The sequence below is a fragment of the Mytilus edulis genome, chromosome 1 (assembly GCF_963676685.1).
Source record: "Mytilus edulis chromosome 1, xbMytEdul2.2, whole genome shotgun sequence".
NCBI classification, from domain to species: Eukaryota; Metazoa; Mollusca; class Bivalvia; order Mytilida; family Mytilidae; genus Mytilus; species Mytilus edulis.
The window spans coordinates 69,971,590-69,985,953 of record NC_092344.1 but is presented as its reverse complement, the minus strand read 5'-3'; the positions used below and the strand labels follow the sequence as shown (position 1 = coordinate 69,985,953).

The 14,364-nt window shown below is 32.8% G+C and overlaps 1 protein-coding gene across 1 annotated transcript; it reads right to left on the bottom strand.

Annotated features, from left to right (window-relative positions):
- LOC139481398 (uncharacterized) lies at positions 1 to 1,686 on the bottom strand. Its single transcript, XM_071264752.1, has one exon. The coding sequence runs from the start codon at positions 1,684 to 1,686 to the stop codon at positions 1 to 3; it is 1,686 nt and encodes a 561-aa protein (XP_071120853.1).
- Positions 1,687 to 14,364: the final 12,678 nt, after the last annotated feature.

Below are 14,364 nucleotides of genomic sequence, written 5' to 3'. Positions count from 1 at the left end.
TTATATAACGCCATACAAGAATGCATCGTTTTTTTCATTTACAACTAACAATTTATCCGTAGATGTATCATAGTGCAGAACCTGCGGTTTAATGAGTCCATCTTCATGTGATAAGAGTTCTCTATAGCGTTTTCCATCACCAGAGATAACAATTACATTGTCGCTATTAGCTCCCGCTACAAACACGTTTCCATTGTTGTCTGCCGAGATACCAAGTGGAGTCTTCAAAACATTTGTATCACTAAATGTCCACAGTATTTTACCCTGGTAATCACAACAGGTTACACTGTCATCTCTATGAATTGTGTAGAAAAATCTGCTTTTGAATGCTGCTACGTAAGAAGCGTAAGAAAGTGCGTTATTCGAACCAATAGTGGAAACTGATCCATCAAAACAACTAATCATACGTAGTCCTTCTTCCCTACTACAATAAATCAAATTTCCATCAATGTATGCTACTCCATCATTGTCTTTCACTCCATCACTAAATGTGCTCACTTTTATTGTTTTCTCTCGTCTATTTTTCTTAATGTTGATTACATTAATCGGAAATGACTGCCCAGATGACACAGCAACACAATCATTTCCAATATATACTAGATCGAACGTATCAGCAATATTTTTTATTTCGAAATCTAGTTGCCCGACAGATTTGAATACCGATAATTTGTTCTTTGTAAAACAAGAGAAAACCATTCTACCATCAGGAAGCAAAGAACACCCTCGGACATTTATCAATCCAGTAGTGAAATGGTTCTGTAATGTAAGATTCATGCAATCGATTTTGTTAGTAACATGAGCTAAACTTATCTGAGCTTGTTTGTCTTTCTGTTTCGGGATCGACAAAGCGCTTGTATAAGAACTGACTTTCATTTCTACACACCTCTGAACGCTAGCTGTGATTTGTTGTAAAGGCAGTTGGTTAACTTCACATGATATATTTACATGATTCATTGAGTCACTCTTGATTATCGATTCAATAAATTGCTCCTTGCCTGCAATATCCTTTTCTAAATTCTTCATGGCCAAAAATATTTGAAGTTCGGACGCATGTTGTTTAATAACTGTAAAGTTTTCTTGATATTCTGTGATCTCTTCTTCTTGCTTTTTTAGAGTGGTCAACAACTTTTGTATTTTACTGCTCTCCAATTGTTCAATCTCTATTAAATTAAGTATCAAATGACCTTGAAGCTTATCAAGGTGATTATTTATTTTGGTTTTTATTTGTTTGATTTCATCTTTAATTTCATTTTCTTTGTTTTTCAGTGATTCTAGATTGTATTCCCGGTTAGCAATAATTCGTTTAATATTATCGACAACTTCCTGCAGGGTTTGTTCGATTTCATGAAAGGCATCTGAAGTTTTGACGTTTTTTGTGTATTCATTGATGTCGAATAAACTTTCACAATCGTTGTGATTTACACATATCTTACAGCACGGGCAATCGTGTTCACTACAAAAAAGCTCGTATCTCTCATTATGTATTTTACAGTCCTGGGCAATTTGTAGGACTTCTGCTGGCAATTTCTTGTATTTTACAGTATGGTGTAGTGTATCCTTGGAAACACTGTGATTTTTCTTACACTCTCTACATAATCCGTTGTTACACTCGGAACACCAGACTTCTGACGGTTTGATGATATGATGATTATAACAAACACCACAAAGACTCCAATTACTGGTCATGATCCTGCAATTTATATAAACTGCATAAGTCATGTATCTACATTATTATTACGTCATCATATCCAAACTGGAGTGTGTCAATGGAATGGGTAAGTACAGTTACAGAATTCAATTTAAAAAAGACCACATACGAACACCACATGAGTTTGGGGTGTGACACTCTTTCGGAGTCCCAAAGATAACTAATAAGTAAAATTAATTAGGGTTTCTGATTTCATTATTAAGGTACAGTCTATTTTCAAACGATTTTATATTTGAATAGCTTCGTCAAATTTTCATGGAGCTTTATCAGACAGTAAATTTAACAACCAAGAGACAGCATAATAAGCAAAAATATTATTAAATGGTTTTTTTTCGCAGTCAACATTACAATTCAGTAATGAGAGTGGAAGTCACAAGCGAGACACGGGTCTCCGTTATTTTGACAAAATATAGGCAAATAGTTTCGACAAAGTGTGGGACCTTAGTTTACGTTTTAATAATTGAGAAGATATAAGTTGATCAAAGAAAACATGTAAACTTATTTAAGATGAGGGTATGTGATTTTGTGTGTGTTTGGATACAGAAAAACCAATTAAACAAAAGAAACGTACCTCAGTTTTCATCTGGAATTAGTGGATAGTCACAGTTGATCAGGTGATCTAATTCTGTACAATTAACATTCCTGAATACATTAAATTTGGTATTCGGAAATGTTTTGTTACACACACTGAGTTAACTTCTTTTCAAATTTTTTTCTTTAATGTATTAGTTGCATTTAAATTATGTATGAATACAGTAGTCATTTTTATTGTAAAAAGCACTTTTCAGAACAAAACGGTACAAATTTAATCTATTTAAAAAGAAACTTTTCCTAAAAAAAACTGTACATCTATTTGGTATTATATAATGAAAACATGTCAAAGAGTATTGTATCTTTATCATTAAAAAAAAGATGAACACGCTTTTAGAAAAGTTTTCCCCTTTTAAATTGAAAAAGTCAAGTTAAGGTTTTTTTTTCTACAATAGCAAATTGACCCTTTATCCGGGGGAAAGTTCACCATTGAAGGGATATCCCTCATTGGGGGGTCCCATTAAAAACCGGTTGTAATGTATAGGTTGAATGCTAACTTTTTTATCAGTAAGAAACCATTTATTTAAATGTCCGACATATTCTATCATGTCCGTCAGTTCTGGAGGTAGTCGAACTTTGTTCAAAGTACTTGCATTTCAAGACTCAATCAAAATTTAGTTATTATCGTAAACATATATAGTCACGAAACATTCGCCACTATACGTGACACCGTGAACGATGTCAAATAAAAACCACATAAGAACAGGAAACAATAATGTTGTTGCAACACATATATTGATTTCCTTGGAATTTGATTTATCTTGTCAATTACTTACAAAAAAATGCGTTGATGTCAACAAACAAATAGCAGTATCGATATATTCTCAAATGTCATTTAATTATTCAGAATTTAGCCTACATTTACAGAATTGTTTTACATCGTTAAATGGATTAATTTCATCGTTTCATCAATCTACGAAATATCAAACGGGTCATTCGAGATTCAAAATGTAAATATAATATCAAGATTCAAATTTCGAAATTAAATATGTAGGACTCTAAAGTGCGATGGGGACGCTAAAGTACGATGGTCACGATAAAGTGCGATGGTCTACTCTAAATTACGTGGTTCCATACGCTAATGTGCGATGGTCCGGGGAAATATAGACGTAAAAACGTAGTTTGATAATGACGTTAACAGTTGTTTATACAAACTAAAAATGAATATACCGGAAAATATATTAGGAATTTTTACACCATATGTCCACGACTTACGAGTAATTGATTGAATTTAACCGTTTTTTGTCGGGTGAATCACAATGTTTATTTTTTTCGACTGCTGAAAAAAGGACTTGTGTCCTACAGTCGACCATTTTACTAGATTTATAAATACAAAACAGTATACGCATACTTATCCTGCCTCTATTTGAAGCGAACGGATACATATTGTTTAAGTGGCAGTTTACTTTGTGATCCCCGTTAAATTGCTGTCGATTTTAATGAAAAGTAAGCATCGGTAAAATAGAGATACCTGTTTTCATGCGTTAACTATAAATTGTCTGCTAAAACATAAGTTCGTACTGTATATTGTAGGAAAATACGGAAAAGGAGAAAGCTCGGCGAACTTTGCATTTCTCTCACATTTAGATTTAAGCTTATGCAAATAAATGTTGCATTTTCCGACAATGAACGAATTACGGATTTTTAATTTTCAATGACAAATGTATGGGTGGTTGTAACATTAGTGTGAACGGCAATCTACACCAATTATTTAAATATTCAATACGCTCCGAATTGTTAAAATATATTTTACATGAAATATAATATTAGCAAAACATAAATAATCTTTATAGAAATTATTACTTGGTCGGACTTGTTAATTTAGTAACAATTACTTATGACTACCGGTAAATTGTGAAGCATATCACATATGTTATATCTTAGCATAATATCTTTTGCAAAAAGACTTTTTAAACCTCTATGTTTTAATACTTCGAATCTTACCCTTTGGATTATCACACTTTAGCGTGATACACTATCGTACTTTAGCGAACAAACAACCAACGCACTTTAGCGTGAGACACCATCTTACTTTAGCGTAGGCCATCGCGCTTTAGCGTGGCCATCGCACTTTAGAGTACCATCGCACTTTAGAGTCCTACAAATATATCTAAATTCGTAATTATAAATGTATCAAAATTAATAAGTGAATAAATCGAGGCTAATTTCGAGATTTTAAAAGCATTATTTAATATTAAATTTGAAATTAAAAATTTGAAATCTTAAATTCAGGTTACAAACTTCTGCACTTACATCATGCATTACTCAAGAGAGTCAATATACCAGAAGAACATTCAAACGCATAAATCATAAATGAACTGACAACGTCATGGAACATAAGGAGCAATATTTTGTTAATTTTTAATAAATCATAGTTCGTTTAGGACGAAACAAATTAAAACACCAAATTAAAATAGATGGAATTGCATGATCTCAAAAAGAGACAGACAGAATAACCGACACCTGCTACATGTATTTATGATGGGTCACCCGACACGCAGAATATTTGGTTAAATTACTACTTTTATAAAAATGAAAGTCTTGAATAAATGTTGGTTATTTGTTATTGACGCTGTGCATGGTTCATGTTTTAAAATAATGTTAAACAGTTTAGAAAAAAATAGTTTGAATATCAAATAACATGATATAAACTTATCCTTGTTGTACGCCAGACAGACACATTTTTAGTCTACAAAAGACTCATCCGTGAACCTCGAATCAAAAAAATTAAAAAAGGCAAAATAAAGAACGTAGTTGCAAATCATTGAGAACCACAAAATCCGAAAAGATTTGTCAAATACAGCTTCGGTAATATACATCTGGGATAGTATATGATATTGGTGCGAAAAACACGGATTTCTGGAATATACTTCATGGGATAATTTACTCGAGTTAAATTCATTAAAGATTGTAGGGTCGAAATATCTACCGTTTTCGAGGAACAAAAACCAAATTCTTAGCTAGAATCGTCAAAACGTTAAAGGTCGATTTTGTCGAAGAGAGTTTTACAACATTCCATAATGTTTAGAGCAAATTTGGACACAACATGTAGATTTAAATCAAATCATCACTGATGCACTGGCGTCTGGATATCTGGCCCCCTGAGTATTTGGTAATCACCAATAGCGACCCAGTGATAGCTATTCCGTACATACAACACCTCCTTCTACCATATCATTAATAAAGTATATTATTTCATATCGGTTGAGAATAAGATTCTCTTATTGGATAAAAGGGAGTCACATGGCATTCATTATTCTTCAGTAATAAATTCCATCGGTCATTAACAGAAAAAAGGACCAGAAAACCGGTCGTTAACAAACTTTTACATGATAATGACCGATGGGGCGTGGTTTCCGTCTGATAATGACCGTTGGGGCGTGGTTTCCGTCTGATAATGACCGCTGGGGCGTGATTTCTCTCTTAATGACCGCTGGGGCGTGGCTTCTCTGTTTGGAGAGATTTACCTTTTATGAAACATGTTACTGATTTTAATATTGTATTTAAGTTGTTGAATTGTTTATTATATGTTTTCGTTAAATATAAAATTAAAGATAACTTGATTAAGTATTTATATATTGAAAAATTGCACTCTCCTTTGGCTCAGTCATTATCACTATCTTAGTCAATACCACTGCCCTGTGGGCAGTCCATATATCACGATAATGACCTTTTATGAAACATGTTACTGATTTTAATATTGTATTTAAGTTGTTGAATTGTTTATTATATGTTTTCGTTAAATATAAAATTAAAGATAACTTGATTAAGTATTTATATATTGAAAAATTGCACTCTCCTTTGGCTCAGTCATTATTACTATCTTAGTCAATACCACTGTCCTGTGGGCAGTCCATATATCACGATAATGACCTTTTATTAAACATGTTACTGATTTTAATATTGTATTTAAGTTGTTGAATTGTTTATTATATGTTTTCGTTAAATATAAAATTAAAGATAACTTGATTAAGTATTTATATATTGAAACATTGCACTCTCCTTTGGCTCAGTCATTATCACTATCTTAGTCAATACCACTGTCCTGTGGGCAGTCCATATATCACGATAATGACCAGTTTTTCAAGAACTATTATACAAATCGAGAACAATGATTTAGGAATTTCAAACGGCTAACATAAGAAGGACGGTATTGAAATGATTTGACCACAGATAACCACTCAGGACTTTATCAAACGAAACTCGTCACCGAATCTGTATTTACCATTCGCAATATGACATGTGGTACGCTGAAAGCAGGATCAGCATACCTTTCCGGAGAACCTGATATCACCTTAATTTTACAGTGGAGTTCGTGTTGCTTAATCTTAAGTGTTTTATGCAGCTGCAAGAAAGAGTAAAAAATATCGTTCAAATCCTTGAGGTTGACATCATATTGTTAGTGAACTTTAATAAATGTCTTTAAATATTTTTAAAATCTTAAAGGGAAGACCGCTAATTGATCAAACAGATCCGTTTATATGTGTGTGTAGGAATGTGTTAATTCGCTAATTTGTGTGACAGTTATTATTTGCTGTTTTACACTGAATAACCTACGTAATAAGCTAGTTCAATTTTCTGTTATGTAGAACTTTCAGTTGTTTTCAATTCGTTTCATGTCCTTTAGATTTTAAGTTTTCCATTTGAAAAGGGACTTTCCTTTTTGCATTTTCTTTTGAGTTCGGCAATTTTGTTATTTAACTTTTGACTGTGGGTGAAATTTCAATACAAGGGATAAAAATAATGCAAAGCTTCTATATTTAAATTTTCGAGAGTCTACACTACAAACTGCTCAGAGTCTGAATTGACCAGTTTTTGTGCTCGACCTGTAAAATCGAGCACACATTTCACTTGACCAGTCTCGACATTGTCTCGACTGTACTCAACTGTACTTAAGTGTACTCGACTAGGTCTCGACTAGGTCTCGACTTTACTTAATTAGTCTGATTCAGTATTTGATGATCTTTGTGTAGTCTGAAATGGTCTTGAATAAGGCTCGACCTGTTTCGACCTGTCTTGACTAGTCTTGACCTGTCACGACTCAGTCTCAACCAGTCTCGACCTGTCTCAACTAGTCTTGACCTTCAAATTTAGTATTGACTGGTGTAAATCTAACTAAATTAAATATTGATCTTACAAAATTCAAGCTTATTAGGTAGTTTGATTTATTGCTGTGAAATGAAATAATTTAATTTTACAATAGGTAAAAATAAAAATTATATAAATTCAGATAGGTGTGACAGTGGAAAAAGCAGCTTCGTTTATTATTTTGGACTTTAATATAAAATTCTCAATTTTGATATTTTAGACTTTAATTCTCTGTGTTTTATAATTCATTTTAGTTTATATTTTCGTTTCTATTTACATTTTGTATCCAGGACTTAAAATCAACATGCTTTGATATGCATTTAATTCTCAGTTTGGACATTGAGCGACATGTTATACTTTGTTAGCTAATTAGTGACATTTTACCTTATTCATAATGTATGTTCTTAATTGTCTTAATCAGATTATCATTTAATATCTATTCTTAAAGTTCTAAAAATAGTTTAATCTTTGTCAGTGAACAATATCACTCAAATTAATTGTTATTTGTTATGTCTATACTTGTCAATTCAATTTTGTATAAATACTTGTTTATAATTTTTATAAGCAAGATTTGGACTCAGGACTTTACACTGAACACAGTCCATCTGTAATAAAAGTATTCGTATTCCATGCTGAATTATTGGTTTATTCATCGCTAGTTCCAGAGTCTCAAAAGTTAGGTTTCACCAGTATTCAGAGTTCTCATTGCTATTCAGAGCAATCGTTCGTTGTGTGATCAGGTGCATCACACAGTTTCAGTAACAAGAGGCCATTCAGTCAGGCTCTTGTTACACACCCGACAAGTCACCAGGTTTCCCCGGTGACATAGGCATCTTTAATTTTTTTTTGTAACTTTTTCAAATCAACTTGGATTTTCATCAAACTATGCAACTATCTTAGATATATCTTAAGCCTACTGAATCCCATGTCATATAGGTTTTTGTTGTATTGCTGTAAAATTTAAGAATCAAAGTAATCTTGGTAAAAAAAAAAAGCTAGGATTTGCAATTCGGACTAAATAGAGATAGTACACTTTAATTGTTTTAATAACTTTTCCAAATCAACTTGGATTTTCATCAACTATGCAGCTGTCTTAGATAGATATTAAGCTTACTGAATCCCAGGTCATTTTGTTTTTTGTTGTTTTGCTGTCAAATTCAAGAATTAAATTAATCTTTGTCCAAAAAGTTAGAATTTGCAGATAATTTTTGTTTTACCAAAAAAAAGGTGTTTATTTTGTTAATATAGTCGAGACAGGTCGAGACTAGTCAAGACAGGTTGAGACAGGTCGAGGGTTGGTCAAGACCATTTCAGACTACACAAAGATCATCCAGTACTGAATCAGACTAATTAAGTAACGTCAAGACCTAGTCGAGTACACTTAAGTGCAGTTAAGTACAGTCGAGACAATGTCGAGACTGGTCGAGCAAAATGTGTGCTCGATTTTACTGGTCGAGCACAAAAACTGGTCAATTCAGACTCTGAGCAGTTTGTAGTGCTACTAACACTGGTGATGATCCAGACTGAGTGGTATCAATTAAAGGTAAAATGTACTTATTTTGAAACACTTTATACACATTTCTGGATCATCGCTCCATTCTATTTTCGAAGGGGTTCCGAAAAACTAGCAAATACTTTCTTATGTGTCATTTGTCTTCAATAAAACAGTCATAGTATTAAAACAAAACATTTATAAGCTAAAAAAAAAAGCGAAGTTTGGTGTCTGTTAAAATTAACTAATTTCAAAATAACAAAAGACATTTGTTGTGCTACACTTGATCAACCAGATAGATACACTAATAATTATATTTCTAAAAAAAATAAAAAAGGAAAAATAATTGTAACGAATAACGATTTTTAATATCCGTACATAGTACCTATTTCCTTTCCATCATTTTTTATATGTAAAGAGTATTTTAACTTGGTTTTATTTCTGATGCATATGCCTGTAAAATGTGACTTGTGTTAGTCAAGTAGCAGCTGTGTACATCCATAAGCATTTGCACCATGCGTTACATTATAAAGGCATCTATCGTGAAGACCCTTATATTTAAGCAAAAATATCACTTAAACACAGATAATAAAATGCACCAGTTAACACAAGGAGAAATAACAAAACATTTTTTTTTTACTGTTGTTTTCTACCACATTATCTGCGTACTTGCTTTTGCGCATTCCGTTTTTTTAAAGTCCAATTTGCAAATTAGGTAAATGGGAACAATTTTATTTCACTCTAACAGGAGCAGCTGTTTCCTTGGTTTAATTATGCACAGTATCCAGTGTTATATTACTTTTATACTACCACAAACTCCGAGATGCAACACGAATTACTAATAAATGGAGATAAAACCTATCAAAAAAGGAAATCTTAATTGAATCAGGCTACAATATATTTATTAATTCGCAAACCATCTATAAAAAAAGAGATTGAAAATAAATATCCACCTAAGAAAAAGACAATAGATTTAATTGGATTTTTTTTCATAAGTCGGGTACATGTACCAACGTGTGGTTACCCTTCCGATGTATACCATGTGCATTCAAATTATTTATACAAATGACCTATATGTCATTTGTGTGTTACAAATCGAGATTCATCATTATTCACATTATCGATGAAACGATTTCCTTGGAATTTGAGTCATTTGATCAATTCCAAACACAAATGCAATGATGTCAACAGCAACACAAATTATCGATATATACTCGTATGATGCTTAAATTATTTAGAATTTAACCTACATTTACAGAAAGACCAAATGGGTCATTCGAGATTAAAATTTGAAATTCAATATCTTAGGTTAAAATTTCGAATTCGAAATCCAATGTCTAAATTTCTTATATGTGTAAAAAAAAACCAACATAAATAAGTGAATAAATCGAAGATTATATAATATACTGCATTCATAATTGAAGATTTTAAACTCGAAGTTCAATAGCTAAATTTGAAATTTGAAATTCAAAATGCTATAGTTACAAACTTTGGCACACATAGTATTTACAATATACCGTCAAGTTACTTGTAAAAATAAGACCACAGTAGTTTACCGAAGTTCGAAATCGTAGATCGATCAAGAAAAAACAAATTTAGCACGATAAGGCACCACATTAATTTTTTTTTTTTTTTTTTTTTTTTTAATTAAAAAAAATTAATGCTACAAGATCACAAAGACAGAAAGAGAAGCTTGAGAAAGATTATAAGGATAAGAACAAGGAGGTAAAATTTAGTACCAGAGATGATAAGAGAAAATATATTGATAATATTGCAAAAAGTGCAGAAGAGGCAGCAAATAGAGGAGAGCAGAACAAGCTATATATGCTAAGTAAGAAAATTTCCAACAGCAGCATGAGAGGGAACAGACCTGTAAAGTCAAAAGAGGGACATGTTATAACCAGCGAGAAGGAACAGTTAGAGAGATGGAAAGAACACTTTGAAGAGATTTTAAATGCGAAAGATCCACCAGTACTAGCCGATATTCATCCTTCAGATGTTGTCGATATGAATATTGAACCACCAACCATAGAAGAGATAATAAAGAGCATAAAGGCACTCAGTAATGGTAAGGCTCCAGGTATTGACAACATACAAGCTGAACTATTAAAAACTGATGTAGGCACAATAGCAAAAGTCTTTTGCCATTTATTTACCAAAATTTGGAACAGGGAAGAAATACCAACAGACTGGCAAAAGGGAATTATAATCAAACTCTCAAAAAAAGGAAATTTAGAAGAGTGTGAAAACTGGAGAGGAATAACCTTACTATCTGTACCTGGGAAGGTCCTCTGCAGAATCATCATCAACAGAATTAAAGATGCTATTGACAACATACTACGTAAAGAACAAGCTGGGTTCCGAAGAGGTCGAGGCTGTATCAACCAAATATTCATCCTTAGAAATATTATAGAACAATGCATTGAATGGAACAGCCCCCTATTTATCAACTTCATCGACTTCAGAAGAGCATTTGACACTATCCATCGAGAAACCTTAAAAAAGATCATGGCAAACTATGGAATCCCAGGTAAAATAATCAGGATGGTACAAGCATTTTATGATAACTTCAGTTGTGTAGTAGAACATGAAGGTAAACATTCGGAATGGTTCCACATTAAATCAGGAGTCAGACAAGGTTGTGTAATGTCTGGATTCCTTTTCTTACTGGTTATAGATTGGACAATGAAGCAAACAACACAGAAAAAGCGTGGTATCAACTGGGGAAGACTACAGGTATTAGAAGATCTTGATTTTGCAGATGATATTGCTCTCCTATCAGCAACAAGAACACAGCTGCAAGCTAAAACAGATGATATACAAAAGATAGCTAAAACAACTGGCTTAGAAATAAACAAGAAAAAGAGTAAAATAATGTGTGTAAAGGCAAACAACATCCAGCCTATTACATTGAACAATGAAGAAATAGAGATAGTAGACAGCTTCACATACCTTGGATCGGTCATAGATACTAACGACAATGCAACAGCCGACATAAGGAATAGAATTAAAAAAGCAAGAGCAGCATACTATAAGCTAAGAAAAATATGGACATCAAACCAATACAGTAGAAACACCAAAATGAAAATTTATAAAAGCAATGTTATATCAGTGTTGCTATATGGGGCAGAATGTTGGAAGATAAGCAAGAGAGATGGAGATAGACTTAACACCTTCAACACCAGGAACTTGCGTAGAATCTTTAAGATATTTTGGCCAACTACGATATCCAACGCAGAACTGCTACAAAAAGCCAACATGTGCAGCATAACCAACACCATTAAGATCAGGAGATGGAGTTGGATAGGTCACATCCTGAGGATGGACCCATGGAATGATTGTAGAATCGCCTTGACATGGACACCACCAGGAAAGAGAAATGTAGGAAGACCAAAAGAAACTTGGAGACGAATGGTAGATAAGGAAAGAACAGAGTTTGGATGGAGAACATGGGGAGAAGCACAACAAGCAGCAGCAGACAGACTCAGATGGAAGGCTTCCATTCGCGCCCTATGCGACACATGGCGCTAACGGGAGTTGTAAGTTGTAAGTGTAAGGCAACACATGAATTCTTGATAAAAACCAGCGAGACTTGGTGGGTCGACTGGATAAGCTTCTTCTGCAGTGCTGCGATCATCCGCCATGCGATTTCAAGTTTTCGAATCTATTTTTTGAATCTTCAATATAATTGTAACTGTGTAAATACAAAACTTATCATTAATTGTACTGTGCATAGTCTGTGTTTTAAACAGATACGAAAGCAAGTTTTAAAAAAACATATTTTCTAATCTTCATACTAGATACTAAGCTTAAGATTTTGTACATAAGATAGACATGCGTAGTATATGATATAAGTCCGAAAAAATGTGGGTTTCTGGAATAAGCTTCAAAGGTTAATGATGAAAGCTATTTCAGATGACAGAGCCAAAATAAACGTATATAACGATTGGGAGTACAAAAACTAAAAGCTTAAAGAATAACAAAGTCGTTTAACGTCGACATTGACTAAGGGAGTTTTACAACATTCCATATTTTTTTAGGAAATTTTGACACATGTACAATTTAAATCATGCCATCATTATATCACTGCTGTCTGAATATCTGGGATTCTAATGACATATTCACCATTAGCGATCCAGTTGTACCAAAAACATATTTTCATATGTCAATTCGTATAGCACATGTTTCTTGTATAACATGTATAACGCATAATTTATCATTCAAAGCTCTGATTCCTTTCACGGATTTGTCTATACTTTTTGGACCTTTTGGATTATAGCTCTTCATCTTTTATATAAGCTGTGGAATTCAAATAGTTTGTGCCACGAGCATCACTAAAGAGCTAATGTGCCACGAGCCTCACTGAAGAGCTAATGTCGAAATGCGCATCTGGTGCAGAAAAATTGGTACCGTTAATGTTATTAACACTGATTACCTAGGAAAGATGTTGAAACCAAGAGTATCAAGGGGTAATGATGAAGTAATCTCTATAGAAGTTCTTAATTTACATTATGGAATGATTGTTTAACAGATGACAAATGATATGTTTTAAATGTCGTTACACCAATCTCGTCCTCTTATATACCCCTCATCACATTTTTTGTACTTACCATGTTACACGTGGTACAAGTGAAGCAGGATCTGCATACCCTGTCGTAGTACCTGATATCAGATTAAGTTGTTAGTAGAGTTCATGTTGTTACGTCTTTATTGTTCTATGTAATGGTTTTGAACTTGTTTACCTTTTTTCAATGCTTTTGTTAGTTAATCTCGACTGGTAAGTTTTAAATGGCCACTTGCATTTGTTATCTTCTGTCTCTTGTTTTACACATTAATTTTTGAGAGCAGCGAACTTAAATGATTCTATTAAAACTGTCAAAACATTTTTGGACATGATAAAACAACAGGGTTTTATAAGAAAAGTTTAAATGTCTTTGGGCAACTCCAAATGTGTTCTTTTTCTGATGGGAATTTCACTTGGCATAATGCAATAAAATAATTAAGATCCTGAATATTCTGACACAACCAAAATCAATCAGTCATCCAGTGCGTCTGTACGTATTATTATCTACGATGGGAACAGACACTAGAGAAAGATTGAGAGAAATAATAAGTAAAATGTACCTAGAAATGAATACGAAAAAATCTACATCCGAATATTTATATGTTGGTCAACATAGGTGGATCATTTTATTGTCGCATCATCAGTCGCATGGCTTATCGTCAATTCATAAAACGACAGACACGTACACGCCCTAAAATTACATGTTTGAAATTTTGAACTATTACATACAAAATTTTATTTATAATGAATATGATTAAATTATGTCGAAGTGTATTATTATACTGTATAAAGTAATTTGTAATTCCATACCTTTTAAATTACGAAAACAAACTATGCTTATTCTATAAAATAATAAATGACAAGTCAGTTTTTGTCTATGAAGTAACATTAATATTGATTTTGATTCTGAGGTAATAGAAT

Bases quoted from the DNA above. Each gene is read 5' to 3' on its own strand.
- LOC139481398 (XM_071264752.1), bottom strand. From the start codon at position 1,686: ATGACCAGTAATTGGAGTCTTTGTGGTGTTTGTTATAATCATCATATC.